Source organism: Balaenoptera borealis, assembly GCF_965194805.1.
Source record: "Balaenoptera borealis genome assembly, chromosome: 13".
Classification (NCBI taxonomy): Eukaryota; Metazoa; Chordata; class Mammalia; order Artiodactyla; family Balaenopteridae; genus Balaenoptera; species Balaenoptera borealis.
In genome coordinates, this window is record NC_138870.1 from 47,685,530 (window position 1) to 47,709,398 (window position 23,869).

The following is a 23,869-nucleotide window of genomic DNA, read 5'->3' on the forward strand; positions in this document are numbered from 1 at the left end:
ATTTGAAGATCTGTCAAAGCACTCTTGGGGTGGAGAGGAGGCACAGGAGATGCAGGGTTGTGATCTCCTGCTTCCCAGGCAAAACTGAAGCAACTGGAGCTTGTTGGTCTTCCTCCACTCTGACTCTGAAATTCCCTTCCTTATCCCCCCATTAGAATTTCTAGTCCGTGTAAGGGGAAATGAGGGAACATTTTTTTTTTTCTTCTTTTGCATTGGGTCTTCGTTGCTGCGCGTGGAGTTTCTCTAGTTGTGGAGAGCAGGGGCTACTCTTCGTTGCGGTGCGTGGGCTTCTCATTGTGGTGGCTTCTCTTGTTGCAGAGCATGGGCTCTAGGTGAGTGGGCTTCAGTAGTTGCAGCACGCGAGCCCTAGAGCGCAGGCTCACTAGTTGTGCACGGACTTAGTTGCTCCGCGGCATGTGGGATCCTCTGGGACCAGGGATTGAACCCGTGTACCCTGCACTGGCAGGTGGATTCTTAGCCACTGCGCCACCAGGGAAGTCCCATGAGGGAACTTTTTGAGGTGATGGAAATGCTCTATAACATAACTGTGGTGGTGGTTACACAACTGTCTCCATTTGCCAAAACTCAGCAAAATTTAAAACTGGTGAACTTTATTGTATTGTACAATTTTATAAATTATACTTCAGTAAAGCTGGCAAAGGAGAACTAGAAGCAGCAGCAGCAATCCTAAACCCTTCAATGCTGATTTCTGAGAGCTGTGACGGCGGCAATCTAATTGGTCTAATTCACACTCACTAGTCCTCCCAGGGACATTCACTTTCTTAAAAGATGTTACACAATAAAAACACAGGAGTTTTCAGACATGGTGGAGAAGATATTTGGTGGTAGAGGATCTTTTTGACTCTCACAAACTATCTGGTGTCAATTAGTAACAACATTGATCAAGTACAGTTGACCCTTCAACAACACAGGTTTGAACTCCCTGGTCCACTTAAACTCAAGATTTTTTGCAATAAGTACATACTGCTACTACATGATCCATGGGTGCCTGAATGTACAGATGTGGAAGCACAGGTACAGAGGCCCTTCAATTGTAAAATTACAGGTGGATTTTCTACCGGACAGAGAGTTGGAGACCCTAACCCTCCCCACCCCCGATTTAAGAGTCAGCTGTACTACTCTGTGCCAGGCAACAAGCTAAATGCTATCCAAAGTGAGGTCCACAGACCAGCAGCATCTGAATCACCTGGGAGCTTATTAGAAATGCAGAATCTTGGGCCCCAACCCAGACTTACTGAATCAGAAATCTGCAGTTTAACAAGCTCCCCAGATGATTCCTATGCATGTTAAAGTTTGAGAAGAACTGCTTTACACACCTTATCTTTTTTTTATCCTCACTAAAACCCTATGATCTTGCAAACCTGGCGATTATGCTTTAAGTTTTTATTAATTCAACCATTGATGATCATCCAATGTCTCTTATTTACCTAGTTTGGTTGTAGAAGGAAGAGGAGAAAAGATGTCATCAGTATGCATTAATCTACATAAATTTACATATGATCCACACCCTGTTTTCTTCCTATTTCACCAACTGTCTTTGAAAAATGGACAATGGATTTCCATGTAGTCAAAATAACTGAGAAGAGACAGGTACAGAATTAATGCAAATGCTATAACGGATTCCCAGAGCAAAGAAAATAGCCAAAACATAAAAGAAAATGGAAGGTACCAGACTCCTTCCTACTGCAGAAGCTGGGCCTAGTCATAATTGAAGTTTTTTGTTTGTTTGGTTTATTTTTGCTGCATTGGGTCTTCATTGCTGCACACTGGCTTTCTCTAGTTGCAGTGAGCAGGGGCCACTCTTGGTTGTGGTGCGCGGGCTTCTCACTGCGGCAGCTCCTCTTGTTGCGGAGCATGGGCTCTAGGCGCACAGGCTTCAGCAGTTGCAACACACGGGCTCAGTAGTTGCGGCACGTGGGCCCTAGAGCGCACGGGCTTCAGTAGTTGCGGCGCGTGGGCTCAACAGTTGTGGCGCACAGGCTGTTGCTCCGCAGCATGCGGGATCGTCCCAGACCAGGGATCAAACCCGTGTCCCCTGCACTGGCGGGCGGATTCTTAACCACTGTGCCACCAGGGAAGTCCAAAATTGAAGTTTTTATTCCATGCCCCCTAATACTCACTACAGCCCTGCTCCCTTTCACCCTACATAAAGCTCTTGGCAGGCATCTCACAGCTGGATCCATAGGTCTTCCCCTCACCCCAATCGAGAAACAAAAGAGATACTTTATGCCATTAAAAAAAGAAAAGAACTAAAGTACAGAGTAGCTCCCTGGACCAGGAATAACCTATACATTGTTTTCCTATGAGACAGCACAGCGGTACAACCCTCTGCTCCTGCAAGAATACCCCTTAGAGATCTGGCATCCTGGGAAATCATCCAGTCCAAGGAAGTAGACCAAGACAGACCCAGGATGGGGAGCAGTAGTTAAGAAAAAAAGGAAAATAAATGGCATGCAAAACAATCTCATTAGAAAGATGAAACAGAAGAGCTAATTGCTGATTACCTGAAAACAAGAGATCCAAACAAGAAAAGTACACGTTCGGGACTTCCCTGGTGGTGCAGTGGTTAAGAATCCACCTGCCACTACAGGGGACACGGGTTCGAGCCCTGGTCCGGGAAGATCCCACATGCCGTGGAGCAACTAAGCCCGTGCGCCACAACTACTGAGCCTGCGCTCTAGAGCCCGTGAGCCACAACTACTGAAGTCCGTGTGCCTACAGCCCGTGCTCCACAACAAGAGAAGCCTCCGCAATGAGAAGCCTGCGCACCGCAATGAAGAGCAGCCCCTGCTCACCGCAACTAGAGAAAGCCTGCATGCAGCAACGAAGACCCAACACAGCCAAAAATAAATTAAATAAATTAAAAAAAAAAAAGTACATGTTAAGAGAAACCACTATATAGTCTATAAAACTTTATTAAAATTGGGATTACTTACAAACTTGTACAATAAAAATGAAAAAATATATAATAAGACGTCGTTTTTTCTTACAGGAAAGTGAAAATGAGACCCATGGCAAAGAGTCATCCCTGATCATTTTGTTGCTTTCAAACATTCATGAACTTATTTTAAATATAAATGACAAATCTTTTAAAAATAACACTAAGGCATTACCCACAGGCTAAAACTTACCCAGTAACTCCCTATTTCACCATCAATTCTAGAAACTTGATAAAGGGAGGCAACTGCAGGCTGTAACAGTTCTAACACTCACATTATGAGCTATCTATTATGTTAATAAGAAAAGAATGTTGTCCATGCTGTAGAAAATTTCAGAGAAGGTGGTTTCACCATTTTCAAGTTATTGTCAAGAGTGTGAAAAGGAAGATGAGACACATGGGCGGGGGGTATGGGAGACAAAAGCCCCAAATTTGGGGATACTGTGTGCCATTCCCTTCCCCACTAAAGCTGTGTGTTGACACTGGTGTGAATCCGCTTTGTTTATTCCCAGCAGGCTCTGGCTCCCATCATATAAGGCACCAAACTCCCTTTTCAAGGTAATAACTGTCTAGAATCCAACTCAATAGCAACTGAATCCATAAGCTAAGTTACCATGAGATACCCCTGGAACACCACAATTGCATAGGTTTCCCTAAAAATTAATTTCTGCTACATCAAAACATAAACAAAAGGTTTTAGGTGCATTTGCCTTGTGCAATGGCTATTTTATGTTTATTACTTGGTTTCAGTGCCTATGTAACATGAAGGCATAATAAATCTGTCAAACTGTCCTCTCCTTGGTTCAGATAAAATTCTTGGCATTTCAATATAGATTATTATCTCTTATGTCAGACCTGAGTCCAAAGGAATACTAGAAGGACATTTAATTTCCTTTTCTCGTACTTCAACTTTCACTACTCAATTCAGAGAAAAGTTATGAGTACATAGCTAGGAACCATTTTTACGTAGGCATCCATCTGAGCCCATCGTTTTTTCTGGAACAACAAAAAGATTGAGGGCAACTGCATAATCCATTCCCAAGCCTTTTATGGATATCAGGGCCTGGGGGAACTACCTGGCCTATTTGGGTCCTTTCATTCATCAGCTCTCTATTGTATATGCAAAGTGGGGATTGGGTTGAAGGGAACACAGTCAATGAAGAGAGGGCTAGGCCCTAAAATGGGATGTATTAGCACAAAATGGAACACTGGGACTCAAAGTCTATCATCAGCAAAATCCCGTAACCAACATAAAGGTCATGAATTTGGGGGGAGAAATAAACTAGTTTTGGTGGGATGAAGTGGCTGATAGGAATTTCTTATTAGAAGATATCAAAGTTGCTAAATTTTCCTTATTATCAGTCATTGGTTCCACAGGTCTTCTGAAAGTAATCTGAGTGGGAAAGTGAAGGGGAAATGTTTTAGGCCAGTTGGCTCTTGTATTCCCATTAATGGGAGTCATGCTCTACACAACTTGGTCGGACCCATTAGGGGCAATAGATTTCTGATGCTGATGGGACCCTGAGCTCTAGGGCCAATTTACAGCTTGATATTTGCCGAGCAAGATGCTGACATGGCAGCAGACGTGGCTCCAATGTCCAGCTCACTCCGCAGTTATCCTTTCAATCCTTCTTGATGAGATCGGTCTGAGAGACGAGACTATGCTGAAACTGCAAGAGCTGTAACTGAAAATTAAATGGTGGCTTCAAGTAGTGACTGAGCCAGCAGACTAAGTGGCCAAAAGGGAGACAAGAACAGCTCCTAAAGGAGTCAAGCAATCGCCAGGCACACAGAGGCTCTGAAGCATCTGGGGCAGAGCCACACAGGAAGACAGGGCAAGGACACACAGCACACCAGAGGCACCGTCCTTCACTGTCTGAGAGCAGCTCTCATGCTGCAGGACCCATTGTCATTGCCACTGCCTACAGCTCAGTTCTCCAACTACCAGACAGGGAGTAATAAACCGAATTTGATTTTACTCATCCCAAATTCAAACACAGTGAGAAAAACTCATCTTGAGATGGAAACTGTATATCACAAGGGGTTTACTAAACAGAAAAAGACGAGAATCTTTCTCTACTTCACAATGCTTTCCCGCTGAAATAAAGACATGAGTCAGGAAAAGTCACACTGGAGGCAAGCAACCATGTCCCTAAGTAGTTATATGGGGCAGGCACCAAAGTCTCCAGGGAATCTGAGACCATTTGTACAGCCGAATTATTTTTTCGAATCAGCTTAGGCTCAAATATGCTAAGTCTCGATTTCTATTAATGAGGCAAAAAATAGTAAATTTCAGAGGTCTTAACAGTTCTTTGTAGAGAGATAAAATGTTACCATGTACATAATTCACAAAGATAGAAAGGTTTCCTAATATAAATCAACTTTAACCCATGGCATCTGTCCAAATACTGCTTATTTTTCACTTTCTGCTATATGTCTATTTGCTGCCAACTGAGGTAGTTGTCAGTTTAGGACAGTTTAAAGCTGTGGGAAACACTGGCAGAAAAAAATCAACTGGCCACCTGGAGGGGAATCTCAGAACTGACATTTTGGAAGTCTGTAATGGAGTCCAGAACCTTTCAACATTATCTGTTAATGGCTGGTCTGAAGGAGTCATTATAGCTTTTTAAAAAATCATCTGCCTTCCCCATGATCATGGTAAGCCAGTCAGTCCAATGCTGTGCTCCTGCCATCAGTGCCTATCTTCCTGAATAAAGTAATTATAGCTTTTTCCAAGGTACGAGGGTGAAGATCACAAAGACAGAACCAAGCGAATGACAGAGACTTGGGAATTTGCTCCCTCATAAATGGCACTGCTTGTTTATAAGGGTACTTTCCAATGGCAAAAGAAAGTGAAAGCAATGCCACTGTGATAAAAGGCAGCATGAACCTCTGGTCAGAAATGGAATTGCAAATAAGTACAATAAGTTCATAGAAAAGTGCATCTGCTCCTGATGGCTGAACAAGCACCCAGAGGCATAAGGATTATCTGGAGGTCTATCTCCTGACAATGCAAATTGCGGCAGCCACATAGCTACAACGTGTACATTGTATCAAGAACCTTCATAGATAGTTTCAGGCTCACAAATTAGCCAGACTTCAGGTGGGGAGGGATACAGGTGGTACGGAAAGGCTGAAAAGAATAGGTAGAATGGGTAGACAAAGGAAGGGAAAGGAAAAGGAGATAGTTTCTTGATCCCACAGCAATTCAAAGATATGTGACCCACTGACAGGAAAAATGGAGAACCTTAAAAAGCATTTAAGTTCCCTAAATAAGATCACTTCTCCTAACCAGCAGAAACAATCCTATTATAAACCAAAGGGAAGAGAATATAAGAAATGAAACAAACTGAAATGTACATACTTCAGAGGTGAGGGAATAGACCCTTCCTGAAAGGGCAAAGGGGGCAACGAGGACTTAGAAGGGAAGAATGCAAACCTATTTTTAAAATAGAATTGAAAGTTAAATATAATAAAAACAGCAACAGACCTCATCTACAGAAAGGCCTGCAGGCAGGACTTAGAATATCATAGGTGTGAGAACTAATCCAAAGCTCAGCACAACACTCCTTGGGCTTTAATGGATAATCCATATTAATAAATATGTAGGGGCCTACGGGGCTTGTCACTCTGCAGCACTTGCTGGCTCTGGAACGAGTTTGTCACATTTTTTTAAAATGTATTCACTTAAAAAACAAGACAGACAAATAATAATCTATTTTCCTCTTAAAACAGTTAAAACAAGGATTATGCTAAAGTCACTGAAATAAAAGCACAAGTAAAAGAGGCTCAGATTTGTGGATTTGTCTCTGAAAGATGCAGCCTATAGTCTGAAAGCATTACTTCACATATAACAGTTATCACTTCTGAGTTTGAAATGCCACAACTGAATCAACTTTCAAAGAGGAGCTGGAATGCCATGCTAGCTGTGGCAATCCAGTTTCTTTGGAAATATAAAGGTGGGCCGAGAACTTAACCAATGGGACGTGTTGGGAAGCAGTCAATACTTGATCCACTCTGCTTCCTCAGGACCCCACAGAGACCACCAAGACCACTTCCAGAGGGAGGTCTACTCAGGCCTCTAATTTCAGCGGGAGAATTTCAGCACTATCTCACCCTATTTCCAAGATTTGAGAAGCAATTGCGCAACACATGCAACCTGGACCATTGAGGTACCAAGCCAATCCACATAAAAATAACTGACGACCACCTAAGTCAACAAGCTGTTCTGTTGTGTGATGGGGGGGTACCGAGAATCTGAGTCCTCCTCCTCAGAGGATGTTTCTTCATAGAGTTCATCCTGGGCAATAATGCTCTCTAACCCATACTCCTGCTCATGGACAGAAACTTCATTTGGTGTGAGGTGGAAAGATCCTTCCACAAAGTCAGCAAATCTGAAAAACAGAAGATAATACTCATTAGGAACCTGCCTTCTGTCCTGTTTTCTTTCAAAATAAGAACAAATTGAAACCCTTGATACGCTCTCAGCTCAAATTATATTGAGTCTAGCCAACACCCTTATCCTAACTCTGGCAGGTAAGTAGACTAAAGCAAGAAATAAGACGAAAAGGAAAGCTGGGATCATAGGCCAACATCTCCTGCAACCCCATCCTGCTTAATAAGCACTTTTAGTTATGGAAGTTTAGTTACTCTTTTTAGTTATGGAAGTGCTAAAGTTCCTTTAGTCATCCGTAATCCTGATAAGATTAAGGGGCATTACACATTTATTTGTGTTTATGGCCCTATAAACTTTATGCCATCAGGATTCCAAATTGAAGCTTCACATGTTTCCAAATACAAAGGATCCCCTCTCCTAAAAAAAAAAATATTAAAAAAAACACTCAAGAGAGCAGTGCAAAACTATCAGAGGGGAAACTTAATATGGTACTAAAGTCTTCTCATCTCAATGCTAAAATCAAAGCTAGAGTAAATAGTTCTTTGAGGAATCAGAAAACAGCCTACTGCTTAACATATTATATGAGTACCTTTCTCTTGACTACTCCTAGATGAACAAGGAAAACAAAGCCACAAATACAAAATGATTATAGAAGTATAATCTCTGTTAAAACTGAAGGTCATAATTACCCTGACAGACACTTGGCACTTCTGGCAAAGAGTTTATTTACCTTTTTGGAGACTGGATTCGAGAAACAGTCTTCCAAGCCGAGCAGTCTGGACTGTTGCAGTATTCTCTAAGCTTCTCTAAAGCCTTTCGGGTCTCTACCTCTCCTTGTATCCGATATTCTTCTTCTGTCAGAAGACGAGGGGGCACAGTCTTTTCTGTTGCATTACACATCTTTCTGTGCTCACCAAAATAACATCATGAATGATTAATCAGTAATCTACATCCACCCTTACATCTAACTCCCTTCAGTGGGTCAAGCATACAGCAGAGAGCCTGAACATTAAGAGTCACTGCTCCCACCTTTCTTCTACAGACATCTTTAGTTATAATGTACCCTTGACATGTTAGACTATGAGTGACAAGTCAGAGTAGTCAATATTATTCATTAATGTGAACAAATTCACTTATTTTCCAATATGTGACAGACAAAATATTAATTTCCCAATAAATGGAAAAACCACAAGAAATGATGGTGTAAGACTGTGGTTCATTAACTTGGGTCCCCCCGAACTGAAGGCATTACTTTGACTATCTGTAACAGAAAGAACATTGATAACCTCAGAACCTATGACCATTCCATAGTCACCATACAAAGTGACAACATGCTTTGAATTACATCTTAAACTAAGAATAGGACTCCCAGAGCAATCTGAGAGCCAGTGTGAAATAATCTGAAACCAGGTGACCTGAGGCATGCGGTATAAAAGTGATATACTTTGCACCACCCAGTGGTAACAAGAACACATGACACTTTACTAGATGTTTTTTATATATAAAATAACCAGAATTTATAAATTCTGTAAAAATGCCTACAGAGAATCTAAAAAGAAAGACTTGAAAGAAATAAAAGTGAAGCATAATACCATAAACTTGCATTAACAAAGAGGCTCCCAGGTCAACACCTCTGTCTCCTTTTGCTGCAACTGCATCCCACATTGCATGTTTCAGTACAAAGTTACACTGCCTTTCAGTCACCTGTAGGTGATGTACAGCCAGTGAATAGGGTACTCCAGGCTCTTAGTACACAGTGCAATGATGATAATGGCAAGGGCAATGTGTGGTATCTGGATACCGGAATACATGAAACATAAGCCCATCAGCTGCAAGGTCCAAGTCAGCAGGTTGATACTTCGTTCATTCTCCAAGGGCCCATACTTGTAACAGACTGCAAAACTCATGAATCCAACTGCAAGGACATAGCCTATGAGAAGAGTTATCAGAAGACATTCTTTTTAACCTACAGTTGGTAAAAATAATCTGTGTGGGGAACAGCAGTAAACTCACTATGTAGCGCCTACTGAACCAGGGAAATAGGTAAGATCTTTACTCAATTATTCACACTTTTTTCATTATTCATATATATTTATCTCTTTAAGCTTCTATCCTTTCTACTATCCCGAATTTATTTAATTCTCAAATGGAGAATTAAACCTACATGTTGCACAACTCTAAAATAGTCTGTTTAAAAAACCTAATATATGAAAATCCAGATTAATCTGCTCTCAAAGGATTAAGAGTTACTATCTTTATAACCAAAAGATTCTCGCTTTATAGATAAGGTTCATTGTAGAGTCCTTTACTTCTTAAGGTCATCAAGTGTATTTAAAATATGATTATATTTATAAAGTCAATTTACAGCTTTTCAGAAAGATGCCTATTATGTAAAGAGAGATGTACTTATAAACACCAACAAATTAAAGTCTTCTCCCTAGCAGCATTTTAATTTAAGAGAAGGTGACAACTGTATAGAGGGATTAGAAATAAGTAAAGAATTATGATTCTTACAAGTTAACAAAATGGCATAGACTATTAAACTCTTGTAAGCAGTAAGCAAGCAACATCTTTGCATGATCAAATTAACTAAAACAGCCTATAAACATATAAAAAGTAAAGCAAAACCAACAACACTTACTTAAAAGATACTGCCAGTAACATCTCCAGATCTCCTGTAAATTTTTAAAAACTAGCTGAATGAGGTACAGAGAAAAGGACCAGCCTCCTACCAGGATGATGTAAATGGGACTTTTCTAAGAAAGAGTAAAAGTGAAAGCAAAAAGTTACAATGGGCTTTCCATACATAAAAGAAACAAAATAGAACTGTGATTTAAAAAAAAAAAATTCAACCTACTAAAAATGCACAAAACACAACTCTTAAAAAGATGTCCTTTATATTTTAAATGGTACAGTCTGCAAAGAAAACTGGGAAAATGAGATGCTAAATAACTTAAAAGCCTGGCTATATAATCTATGTAATTAACAAACAGGAAGAAGACTTTAATCCCCCCCACTGTATACAGGATTTCAAATAAAAAGGGAGAGATTGTATGTAATCAGGCTCCAAGTTTCATCATGGAAAGTACCTTTCTGAATCAAGGAAAGAGTAGGACATTTACTTATCAGCCATCAATGCAATTTTTCAGTGTTGTTAAGATTATCCAAAAAACAATCCTTCAACTATCCAAGCTCATCCTAACTGCATGTGAGGATTCTGCTCCTTACCTTGGGCATAAACTTGGACAGCATAAAAATGATGATTAGTAAAGAGGCCACAATTCCCACACTCATCCCAGTGGAATAGTAGAAGATTTGACTTCTGCAGAGAGAAAATTCATTTCATGACTACGTGTGTATTCTTCATATATGGCACTGTTCAAACTAGACAACTAACCCAGCCAAAAGACAGAAAAAAGGTACAAGGTGAGAGCAGGTATTTGCCCAACACTTGAGATGAGAAAACTGAAGAGACTAGTACAATGTAGCTGCTGCCAGATTATGAAGATTAGTATCAATAAGGGTCCCTCAAATATATCCCAGTAATAAACCTCTGCTTAGTCTCCCGCTCCCATCCCCAGTACCTCTCCCCATGCAATTTCTAATGAGAATCTTTCTTCTGGGAACTGCACAGCTTCTCTAGGGAGAAGGAAGAGCCCCAGTAGACACTGGAAACTAGAACTGAACTGATTACCCAGAAAGATAAACCAAACACAGGGCACAGAACAGAGAGCTCCTATTCCTCTTCTAGGTTCTTTCTACCAGATATCCCTCCCTCACTTTGAGTTTCTCTCAGGATCCCCCAAATAAGGAACAACTTCCACCAACCTTGCTCCAGCTGAACTTCAATTGGTAAGCTTTCATTCACCATTCCACAAATATTCTCCTTGTGTTCAAAGTTAATGTTAATTCTACCTTTGTTCAATGTTTGTTATCTATATGTTTTCTTTATATTTGTACATGTCTGTTTCACCTAGCTAGTAGGTTCCTAAAGGCAGGAAATGAGTAAGTGGTTGATATTTGTTTCTTTACTTCTGAACAGCATGAAACTCATCAACACACAGCCTTGTAAAAATGAGGGCTAAACATTTCTAACGGTGGAAAGGGTGGTGCTGTATTGGCTAAATCCCACACATGATGGGTAACCTAATGGGGAAATTTCATTATTACCAATCTTATTAATACAAGAAAAAAATAATAATTATAACACATATTATTTTTTTAAATTATTGAAGCAGGCAATGGCCTAGTCATCCATAAAGGTCCTAGAAAAGGGAATGGCAGCACTTCAAGTCTTTATGATAAAAGTCAAGCAGGGTTGGACTTCCCTGGTGGCGCAGTGGTTAAGAATCCGCCTGCCAATGCAGGGGACATGGGTTTGAGCCCTGATCCGGGAAGATCTCACATGCCACAGAGCAACTAAGCCCGTGCGCCACAACTATTGAGCCTGCGCTCTAGAGCCCGCGAGCCACAACTACTGAGCCCACGCGCCTAGAGCCCGTGCTCCGCAACAAGAGAAGCCACCACAGTGAGAAGCCCGTGCACCGCAACGAAGAGTAGCCCCCACTCGTCGCAACTAGAGAAAGCCCGTGCGCAGCAACGAAGACCCAACGCAGCCAAAAATGAATTTAAAAAAAAAAGTCAAGCAGGGTAGGTCTGAGCCTCCTCATTCTGCCCTCTAGCCTTCGAACCTACCTGCTCAGCAAGTCACCACAAAAAAATAGAATAAGTCCAAGGAGAAAAATGAGGAAGAGTTTGGGGTCAAATCCTGAAATAAATAAAAGACTTCTGCTTAATAGGGGAACAAAACAATTTAAGGCATTATAGAATAAAAGACAATGTTGGCATCATTGGTCAGCTAATAAAATATATGCAAACAGCCCACCTAAACAGCATTTTAAATTCCACACAAAGCCTGGGCACCCTTCCAAAGAGAAAGTATAATTAGGTCTCTGTCTAACCTGTACTTCCCTCAAGAGTTTATTTTTATTTTGGCTACTAAGCTAAGGCTAAAAGAAGCTAAGCTTTGCTTTGGATGGAGCCATAGTGCCATCAGCACTTCATGCAGTCGCCCACAAGGGGTCTCCACCACTCTGGTTTTCAGGCCTTAAGTCACACACGCTCGGATTCAGATTAGCCCAGAACTTGGGGTCAGGGCCCTCTGCTGTTCTCTAACTGTTGGTCTCTGCTTGACCACCACCACCATCTACCTCTCTTCACTACACAAGCACTGTGTTGGAAAAGCCTACACTCAAACACATCTCACCCAGGACCGGGGGCCCAAGCATAGACCCCTTACTGGCATGCCAGACACTTCCACAGCTTTCACATTCAAGAGCTCTGAGTCTAGGGGAAGTCCACAAACAGAACAGGAGTGAGAGGGATCAGTAAATGCAAAAGGAACACCAAAAAACAGGCTGATCCTGTTCAACCAAAGAACTGTGGAACCCTAGGACAGTTAGAAGGGCACAACGTATTTCGTAGCAAAACCCAGGAACATTTCTACTACTTACAACATTACTCTCCTAAGATAGTAGTTACCAAGGAGAGAAAAAAAGTCACAGAGAATCCAACAGGATAATGATCCACCTCTTTGTGAAACTTTCTCAGACACATTCAGAGAAGGGAAAACTCCCAATTAGACTGAATAAGCCTGAAACTGCAGTGATCTTCATATTTATTTATGGTTCCACATATATTCTTTTGTTTGTGAGGTATTCAGTTCTACCCTTCTTCAGTTTTTATTGTTAACCATTCATGTCTTCAAATGTAGACCTGTACCTTTCAAGACATCTGTCTTTGTCTATAAGTGCCCAGAAGACAGGAATACATCTATCTTACTCTGAAGAATACTAGGCATATCAGCTCAGAGCCATTGGAAGTATTAGGAATGCAAGTCTTCACAATTCCAGGTAAGGAAGAACTCAGAATGACTTATGGTAAAGTCTCAAATCTAGGCCTAAAGGGTTTTATGAGGGGTGGAGGCTCTCTGAACTGTTTGGAGCAGTGGTATATTCAGGTTATAATTAGAACCAAAATGGAGCTGTCTTGGGCTGACTTTTCTCACTAACTATACCCTCCAAAGCTCAGTCCCTTCTCACCATAGAATCCATCAGAAAAACAGAGGTAAGACTTACTCCGGGTCACAATGACACTGTACTTGGTGTCTTCCTCTAAAATCTCAACTTTGAGGCAGGTTTTTGTGCTGTACAGACCCACGTTAACATAGGTGTCATTCAATTTCTCTTTTAAAAAGGAGGAAAAAAAGTTCCAGATACTGAACTGCTCTAGCTCCTTCAGTTTCTCCTCATTCTCCACCTGGGTGACTCGGACCAGTTTGGAACTATTTACCCGAATCTGTAACACAAGTAAAATCAGGATGAGAAAGAAGAAAGTAGGAATTTAAAATTTTCACAAATACAATTAAAAAAAAAAAAACCAAAACCTTTAGAGTAAATAACTAAATCAATAATGGCACCAGGTTTCCACAGGCTTATGAGAAATATAGAGATACAGCAGCTAAAAGATAACTGGGCAAATAACACTGCACATGGTACAGAGAGGCAGCTGTTAGAATGTTTTATTGTTAACATGATCTGAATCTAGTATTAGGCCAGAACATGGGGGAAAAAAAGACTTCCAAGCTGAAAGAGTCACCAGTACAGCTATTTATGAGAGATCATACAAAGCAAGGGTCTAGAATATTAAGAAAACTGCCAGGCTTCCCTGGTGGCGCAGTGGTTGAGAATCTGCCTGCCAGTGCAGGGGACACGGGTTCGAGCCCTGGTCTGGGAGGATCCCACATGCCGCGGAGCAACTGAGCCCATGAACCACAACTACTGAGCCTGCGTGTCTGGAGCCTGTGCTCCGCAACAAGAGAGGCCGCGACAGTGAGAGGCCCGCGCACCGCGATGAAGAGTGGCCCCCGCTTGCCGCAACTAGAGGAAGCTCTAGCGCAGAAACGAAGACCCAACATAGCAATCAATCTATCTTTAAAAAAAAAAAAAACCAAAAAACTGTGACCTTTAGTAGTAAAGTTCCTTCTAGAAAAAAAAAAAAGAAAAAGAAAACTGCCAGGCATAAACAGCACCAAAAATGTTTCCCATAATGACAAGCTGAAAAGTTCAACCCTTTGTCACAAATCACTGATTATGGGTAAATGTTGGTTATAATGTGCTCCAGATCTTTATATCAGACAATGAAAAAAGAGAATTTTTTTAAAAAACCCACGAGCCCACTCTTATGTTTTTGATGTGAACAAATCCCTTATCAGTAACTATGCTTATAGCAGCAGAAACATTTCCAAAGGACTCATTTTGTTCAATCATTACAGCCAGACACTCTGGCTCAACAGTGTTATGAAGTAAATGAGACCAAAGTCATTCTATCAAGGGGAAACTTCAGCTCAGGGCATTTATGCAACACCTTGTGTAGAATCAAAATAGAATAGGAGCAGCAAGGCAAGAGTTTACATCCTGATAGGCACACAACAGTTTCCAGCCCAAAGAAGGCATAAGACCTTTAAAAAGAAAGAGAGGTGTATGTGTGTGTGTGTGTCTATGAGTGTAAAAGGAGTGAGGGGAAGAGAATGAAGTAGTCTCTTGGGGAAAAGGAGGAAGGAAGTTTATCTCAGGCCACTTAAAGAAACAGAGAGAGGAACACAAAATTGGCATAAATGCTTTACTGATGAAAACACTGATGAGATTAAGAATAATCATAATCTTATCAAGGTTGTTAATTTTATACATATATATATATATATATATATAATTGCATGTGAGAAGGGAAGAAAGTGTCAGTGTACTCACTGATCACAGACAGATATTCACAGAAACTGCCCCTGCCAGGAGCCTCCAAATCATTACCTGTATCTGTGTCCATATATCATGCCACTTTGGGATCAGCACATTTTTATAACAGGATTGTTGACTGGTATTCATATAATAAACTTTGGATTCCTGAAGCATGACCACATTTAAATCAATTCCGGCTTTATGCAAAGAAAGAAAATAACAATTAAGTATAATAACAGAACAAGCTAATGACTATAACTCATTTCATAAAAAGAATTAAACTGACCACTTTCTTAAAGCTGGGGTTAAAAATATCAGCGACTAAGACACAAAGAAGAAAACTGAGATGAGAGAAGAAATAAGGCAGTCTTATTTCTGTCAAATGTAATTATTTAAATATTACAAATAGTCACTAATCCAGGATAAGTAATAATAAAAGCCACTATTATGTGTTTATTAAGACAGACAGTATGTTGTCTGTCTCATTTAACCCTCCCAACAATGCTGTGAGGTAGGCACTCTCATAACCCCCATTTTACAAATGAGGAAACTGATGTTTAGGAAAGATTAAGTAACTTGCCCAAAGTCACACAGCTAGTAAATAGCTTAACTGAGATTCACACCCAGGTCCTGTTTCTCTTATAAAGGCATAGCTAAAGTAACCCCATCTGGTGACTTTCTCTATCCATATCCTGAGTAGGATGAACAGAATTAGCAACATTTTTTGTATTTAGAGTACTTTAAGCAGATACTAAAAGACTGCAAAGTTGCTTTTTTCCAGCTGTTTTGTTTCATTCAAGTTTTAAGAGCAGCCAATAAACATATGCAGTCCCTCTGATTTTACCAAAACAGATCTCCCCTCAGGAATTTATACTCAATCGCAGCTAATTAAAGGTTTACAAGTGACCATTATCATATCTTCTCACCCAAGTTTGCACAAGCTACCTTCTTTACCACAAAACATTTCAATATCTTCTTCCTTGCTCTACACTGTACTTACCAACTCATTTAGTGCTACACTAAGGGGAAATTTAGCTAACTCTTTGGTTCTTAGTATAAAGGTGGGTAGATTTAAATAAACAAAACACCCCAAAACACAAAAACCTCAAACAAACCTTAGAAAGCCAAAGTTACACACACAGAAAAGGCAAAGACAAACCTTAGAAAGCCAAAGTTACACACATAAAAAAGGCAATGGCATCCATCAGTTCAAAATGGTTTTAGAGTGAAGCTCAGACTAATTTTGAAGTTAAATTCGGTCTTAAACCTAAATGTTAAAAACGAAAACTACAAAACTCTTAGAAGAAGAAAACAGGTGTGTAAACCTTTGTGACCCTGGATTAGACAATGGTTTCAAAATTTTTAAACTTTTGTGTTTCAATGGCCACTATCAAGAAAGTGAAAAGACGACCCACAAAGTGGGAGGAAATATTTGCAAATCATATATCTGATAAGGGTCTAATATCCAGAATATATAAAGAACTACTACAATTCAACAATAAAAAGAGAAATAACCCAATTTTTAGAATGCATAAAGGATTTGAATAGACATTTCTCCAAAGAAGATATACAAACGGCCAATAAGCACAATGAAAAGAGGTTCAACGTCATTAGCCATTATGGAAATGCAAGTCAAAACCACAATGAAATACCACTTCACATTCACTAGGATGGCTATAATCAAAAAAGAGGACAATAACCACGTGTTGGCAAGGATGTGCAGAAACTGGAACCCTCATACATTGCTGGTGGGAATGTAAAATGGTACAGTCTCTCTGGAAAACAGCTTGGCAGTTCCTCAAAAACTAAAACACAATTATTATATGACATAGCAATTCCACTCCTATGTATACACCCAAGAGAAGTGAAAACATGTTCACACCAAAACCTGTACACAAATGTTCACTGCAGCAATATCCATAATAACCAAAAAGTGGAAACACCCCAAATGTCCATCAGCTGATCAATGGATAAGCAAAATGTGGTATTATTCATACAATGGAATATTATTCAGCCATAAAAAGAGTACTGATACATACTACAACATGAACCTTAAAAACATTATGCTGAATGAAAGCCAGTCAAGAAAAAGTCCACATATTAAATGATTCCATTTATATAAATATCCAGAATAAGCAAATCCGCAGAAAGTAGATTAGTGGTTGTCAGGGGCTAGGAGGAGAAGGGAATGGGAAGAGACCTTTAAGGGGTATGGGGCCTCATTTTGGAGTAATAAAAATATTCTGGGGATCCCTGGTGCCACAGTAGTTAAGAATCCGCCTGCCAATGCAGGGAACATGGGTTCGAGCCCTGGTCCTGGAAGATCCCACATGCTGTGGAGCAACTAAACCCGTGCGCCACAACTACTGAAGCCCGTGTGCCACAACTACTGAAGCCTGCGCGCCTAGAGCCCATGCTCCACAACAAGAGAAGCCTCCGCAATAAGCCCTCACACCGCAACGAAGAGTAGCCCCCACTCGCAGCAACTAGAGAAAGCCCATGCACAGCAACAGAAGACCCAACGCAGCCAATAAATAAATAAATAAAATCTACTAAAAAAAAAATTCTGTAATTAGTCAGTGGTGATGGTTGCACAATACAGTGAATACAGCTGCCCCATTAACAACCATGGTTAGGGATGCCACCTCTCTGCTCAGTCAAAAATCAGCGTATAACTTTAGTCAGCCCTCTGGATCCACAGTTCCGCATCTGTGGATTCAACCAACCAAAGATCAGGTAGTACTATAGTATGTATTTACTGAAAATAAAAATCCACGTATAAGTGGACCCACGCAATTCAAATCTGTGTTGTTCAAGGATCAACTGTATACTGAAAACCAATGAAAGGGTGGATTTTATGGTATGTGAATTATATCTCAATATTTTAAAATTCAGTCAATATTGTAGGGGAGGAAAAAGTTTTCCTTGACCCTCTTGGGTCCCTGGCTGGGTCCAAAAATTAAACTGACAAAGACATATTAACAGGAGAAAAGCATACAAATTTATTTCATATCTTTTATGTGACATGAAAGTCTTTAAGGAAATAAAGACCCAAAGAAACAGACCCACGTACTTTTATGCTAGGTTTGACGAAAAGTGGACATTCGCAGAGGAACGATAGGTTGAGTATGAGGTAAGTGTAGTAAACTGGGGGAAACTGAGCAAGGCCTGTTTATTAGGATTCTTCTTCATGCCCCTTTGTCTTCGAAGATAAGGATGCTCCTTTCCTCCAGGTATAGGGAGGACACCTCTCACATGAGGATGTTATGGCCTATTTCAAGGAAGGAGGGCTAAGTGCGGGAGGTCAGAGTTACTTTTCAGCTTTGCTGTTTTCTCAAACTCCCTCAGCTTAAAATATTCAATATGCCAAGGTGCCATATTTTAGAGTAATATGTCCTGAACCCCATCTATCAATCTCTCACTAGGGTTTAATTCAATAGTAATTTGGATTTCCTCCAAGCCTATTTTTCATAAAATGAAACCTTTTCAGAATCCTATTGACATTTGTTTCACTAGCAAGCCCAAATATACTGAAAGAACACCCACTCACAAATATGGATCAAGAGTTTATTTTCTTCTGGAGACTGTAAGAGAGTAAGATTATGTGAAGCTTAAAACTAGTGTATTTACAAATAAATTTTTAAAAACCCAAGAGTCACACTTTATTAACTCCTTCTCTCCCAAAATACCAAGTAATATAACACATCTCTTTAAGCCCATTATTATTTTCAAGAGGGTAGTAAGATACAAATAATATGTCAATAGCACAGGAGATTTGAAAAACTTAATGCCATTAAGACATCAGTATTTTTAAACCAGTTTTAAAATTCTTCAATGTCATTTTCCTAAAGAAATAAAACTTTTATAAAAAGCAACATTTTGGGGGTAATTCCCTGGCCATCCAGTGTTTAGGACTCCCATGCTTCCACTGTAGGGAGCACAGGTTCTATCCCTGGTCAGGGAACTAAGATCCCACGGACAAATAAATAAATAATTTAACAAGCAACACTTTCTTAAACCTAGTTCTTCCTTTTCCCAAGTTCCACACCATTCAAAGGAAAGCACTGTAAATAAACAAACAAACCTCTCTAATAGCAACCTCCTACAGAAATCAGCACCTTGGCCAGCCACATCTTTGGAAATTCATTGAGAGGGAAAATACACCAAATCAGTCTCAGGGGATAATCTGTGGAAACAATCACCACTCCAACTATAGTTTAAATTATTAGAAAAACATAGAACTAAACCAATTACCTTAAACATATACAAGCTGTCAAAATGCGCATGTTACAATCTTGTGCTTCCCATAGCAAAAGGACATACACAACACTTTCCTTCCCCTCCCCAAAGTGAGTTAGCCAGCATGTTAAAAAGCAGAATGAATTAAACATTTAAAAAATGCCTTCAGAGCACAAAGATCTAGTTCTTCTTAGAAAATGCCTCCTTGGAATTCAGTGAATCACAACTTGCTTATTGTATTTACCCATAAACCAGCTACTTAAAAGTTAGTAACTTTGTATTTACTTATATTCATCAATCAACAACACTGATCATTTAACATCTACTGGTAGAAGGTAGTGAAAATGATTCATGGTATGTGAGGACCAGAAAAGACCCTAAAAATTTATGAAAAACCACCCCTTCTAATTCTTAAATAGCCTGTATTCATTTCTGTCAAGAGGTAATCCAGTTCATACTTAAAAGCATCGTAAAATGCTCCTTAAAAACTAGCATCTTAAATTAGTGGGCTTAGCAAAGGATTATTCAATGTGATGCCGGTACAACTGCCTGGTTATTTGGAAAATAAAATCTATCTAGATACCTCACACCAAATACTAACATTAACCACTGATTAAAAAGTAAAATGAAAAATAATTAAATTGTACCACAAAATATACATATATAAAAATTTAATTTTGGAGGACTCTTTAAGTACAAAAGCAATGGAAATAAATCTAAAGAATAAAATCAAGTGATCACATAAAAAATATAAATCTTCTATTTAAAAAGATAAAGGGGGCAAACAAATTAAAGTTCTGTAATAAATAATAAACAAATAGATTATAAAAATATACATCCTTAATATATTAAAAAGTTCATCAACTGATTTTAAAAGTACACAAAAATTCCAATAAACAGTAATCACAATAAATAGGCCAAGAGCAAAGGACACACTCTCCAAAAAATGTAAACTCTAAACAGAAAATTAAATAACTAATGAACATTTGAAAGATGCTTCCTCACAAATAACGCAAGAAATGCAAAGTAAATTAAGATGCCACTTTCAATCTATCAAATTAGCAAATGTGTTTCCGTCTGGAATATCCAATGCTGGCAAGGGTATGGGTCACAAGCAAATACAGCTTATAATCGTATAAACCAGCACACCTTTTCAGAAAAATATTTTAGCAAGATGTTTCAAGGGTCTTAAATATATTTTAGCTTTTGATTGAATAAATCCATTTCTGAGAATCTATCCTAAAAAAAAAAAAAAATCTGTCCACAAGATGAAAGTAAAAATAACATTTATGAAGAATTTTAAGTGACATAGGAAAATGTTTATGCTACAAACCCAAATGAGAAAACTATCTCTGGCAGCAACTGGTGGCCTCCAGGGAAGAGAACTGAAGTGCTGACAGGTTTATGAATATATTATCAATTCAAAAAAATTTTTAATTAAAAACACGTGGAAACAGACCAGAAGAAAGTGTGCTTTAACGGACTGCCTCTGAATGGAATAAACAGTGAGTGATTTTGCTACTTCCTTACACTTAATTGTACTTGCCAAATAGTCTAAAAGAACTCCCTGCCTTTTGAAGTACTCCATTCTCTCTTTAGGTAGCTCTCACTTTTAGAAAGTTCCACTCCATTACATGATTGTCTCTTTGTAGCTGCCACCTACGTGATCTATTAGGCCATAAAGAACACGTATCCCAAGTTTACCCTTCTCCAAGCCAAAAAGTCCCCATTCCTCTCCTTATTAAAGAAACTTTGAGCCTGCTGATTGAGCACGGACTACGTAGGAGCATTTTGATATAAATATTCTCTTTCATTTCCACAATACACAGCCTCTAAGGTTAAACATCTGGTCAAAGTTCATTCAGATCATTATGTAGCCCTTCAAATGTTACTCTGGGCCCTGACCCTGGAAAAGTACCTTCTTGGTTACCTACTCCCCTCTCCCTATAAAAACCGTTTCAGAAGGACGCTGCAGTTTGAAACTAGTTCTATGGATCCTGAGATAACCTTAAAGCTGCAGCTAAGGATAATCATAAGTGACAGCAATAGATAGGCAGCAAACGACGGAAGAGGTGAGAGAGCATATGTGTTTACAAGATACGATTCTCCTTAATCCCATGAGTCTCTACTCCCTCCAGTGGAAGCTTGGAAACATCACTTATCTTTCTGTTGTGCATTTAACAAGGGTAGAGGAGGTTTTTTAAAAACACACTCTAGGTTTTCTGAATTAGAGCGGAAAAGGAAAACAATTTCATCCCAGTCCAGAGCCAATTATGCAGTAGCAGGCATCAAGAAAGTTTGCTTGAGGAATGAATAAATTTCCAAAAGAAAACTACTCGATGCTGACTAGCGTTTTTGGAAACGGGAATTTAACGGCTCCAGGTAGGTTCTATAGGGCCGGTTGGAGCCAGGATCTTACAAGGGCATAAGATACTGAAAGAGATCACTGCATTTCACTGAACTATAATTATCTGTTCAGCCACCCATGCCGAGTCCTTGACAGCATACGCTCAGGTGTCGCTAATTTTCTGAATGAACGGGATGCTCCCCTCCCAGTGGCAGCTCTGCCTGTCCATTCGGTCCTCGGGTCACCTTCCTTTTAACAACAACAATAAAATAAAACAATAAAAAAAAAATCGAGGAGGCCCATGCAGCAGGACGCAGCCCCCAGGACCGCTTCTCACCCAGTGCAGGCCTCCCCGTCTCCGCCAAAAGGGCTTCAAGCTCCTCCCCACTCTGGGTAGCTCCCGCAGGCCGCCCCAGGGCCCTGGTCCCTCAGTGCCGGCGCCCATTCGCCAAGGATGAAGCTTCTTCCTCCGCACCACGCCCGCGCCCCTCAGAATAACGGCCCACGCCCTGGGGACACTCCCCACTTTTCTAAATATAACCCCTCGGCACCCGCCCCCTCGGCTGCTGCTGCCGGGCGGTACCTGAGCCGCAGACCAAGCAGCCGGAGAGGACCAGGAGCAGTCGCACTGCACCACCGCCCCCGGCCCCCCAGCTCCAGGGCCCGGCACCAACTGCAGGTAAGACCGCCACTTTCATTCCTCCCGCCATGGCCTCCTCACGCCGCCTCCTCCTCACGTGCCTCTCCCCGGCAACTAACCCGGAACTGGCAGGGCCAGCAGCCTATCTGCTACAAGACCCGCCCCCTAGCAACCAATCGGCCGGGCGGGGCTTCGAGCATTCAGTCCTTTATGGACCCTATAGTCCCGCCTCTTAGCAACTGATGCGCGAGGGCGGAAAGAAGCAGCTTTCAGCCTATTAGAAAACTGGTTCTCATATTAGCAATGGCGACAGGAAGATCCCACCCCTTAACAACATGCTTCCGTCTCCAGTTTATTTACAACTGGCGCGATTGATGGTAAGCTTAACCAATAGAAAATCAAAATGGGCGAGCCCTTCTTGACCAAACTTGATATTTCCATCGAAATTGGCTCAGGTTCCCTCTGTTTCCTTTCTTTCCTTTTCACCACGACCTTGTCATTGTGGGAAACTTAAGACATTGTGTCCTCCAAAGTCCTAAATGATTTAGAAGGGAAGTAACAAAAAATTGTGTTGACAGTTTTATAAGGAATAAACATTAACGTTTAAAAATGTGGTTACATGGGGCTTCCCTGGTGGCGCAGTGGTTGAGAATCCGCCTGCCAGTGCAGGGAACACGGGTTCGATTCCTGGTCCGGGAAGATCCCACATGCCGCGCAGCAACTAAGCTCCTGCTGTCACAACTACTGAGCCTGTGCTCTAGAGCCCGTGAGCCACAACTGAGACCACATGCTGCAACTACTGAAGCCCACGCGCCTAGAGCCCGTGCTCTGCAGCAAGAGAAGCCACCGCAATGAGAAGCCCGCGCACTGCAATGAAGAGTACCCCCGCTTGCCGCAATTAGAGAAAGCCCGCGCGCAGCAACACAGACCCAACACAGCCAAAATAAATAAATAAAATAAACAAATAAATTTTAAAATGTGGTCATAGGGTAGTTTTTGTTGGAAGCAAAATGCATGTGAAGAGAAACTTTTTTATTCCTCACAACATCCTGTGAGATAAATAGCTTCATTTATGAAGAAGCCAAGGCTAACACAGGCAAAGGAACCTGCCTAAGATTGCATAGTTCATTGGGCTGGGCTGTGGTTCCAACCCAAGTCTTACCCCTTCTTTCTACGCATCAGGCACTTCCCATTAAATGACTTACACAGTGAGGGCCTAGCAGAATGCCTAGCACATAACAGGTGTTCAGTAAATGTTAGTCGAAATTGAAGCATCTTATTTTTTAGAGGATCTGATAGTGGTGGGTAGGAATACTGGAGACAATGGAGGCTAGTGAGTTAAGGGGGAAGTCATGGAAGGAGGTAACTGCTGGGTAAGGTTCAAGCTTTCAAAGCAAGGGATTTTTTTAAGAGTCAAAATGGGGCTGAGCCATGGGCAAGAGAAGAAATTTCATCCTCAGAAAGAAAAGTCAAGGCCACCCCTGGCTGCAGTGGT

At 40.6% G+C, this 23,869-nt stretch overlaps 1 protein-coding gene across 3 annotated transcripts; it reads right to left on the minus strand.

The window, feature by feature from the left end:
• Positions 1 to 2,918: 2,918 nt before the first annotated feature.
• On the minus strand, positions 2,919 to 22,909 carry NEMP1 (nuclear envelope integral membrane protein 1). Of its 3 annotated transcripts, XM_082351002.1 has the most exons (10): positions 22,318 to 22,440; positions 19,233 to 19,334; positions 15,221 to 15,345; positions 13,493 to 13,712; positions 12,051 to 12,123; positions 10,584 to 10,677; positions 9,997 to 10,111; positions 9,060 to 9,285; positions 8,086 to 8,259; positions 2,919 to 7,353 (listed from the first exon to the last, which is right to left on the minus strand). In XM_082351002.1, exons 3-10 carry the CDS (start codon positions 15,320 to 15,322, stop codon positions 7,170 to 7,172), a joined length of 1,188 nt encoding a protein of 395 aa, XP_082207128.1. In that variant the 5' UTR covers positions 15,323 to 15,345; positions 19,233 to 19,334; positions 22,318 to 22,440; the 3' UTR covers positions 2,919 to 7,169. The 3 variants fall into 3 exon arrangements, with proteins under 3 accessions (XP_082207128.1, XP_082207127.1, XP_082207129.1); XM_082351001.1 differs by lacking the exon at positions 19,233 to 19,334 and having other exon boundaries at positions 22,318 to 22,909; XM_082351003.1 differs by lacking the exons at positions 19,233 to 19,334; positions 22,318 to 22,440 and adding an exon at positions 22,072 to 22,283.
• Between the last annotated feature and the right edge of the window lie 960 nt (positions 22,910 to 23,869).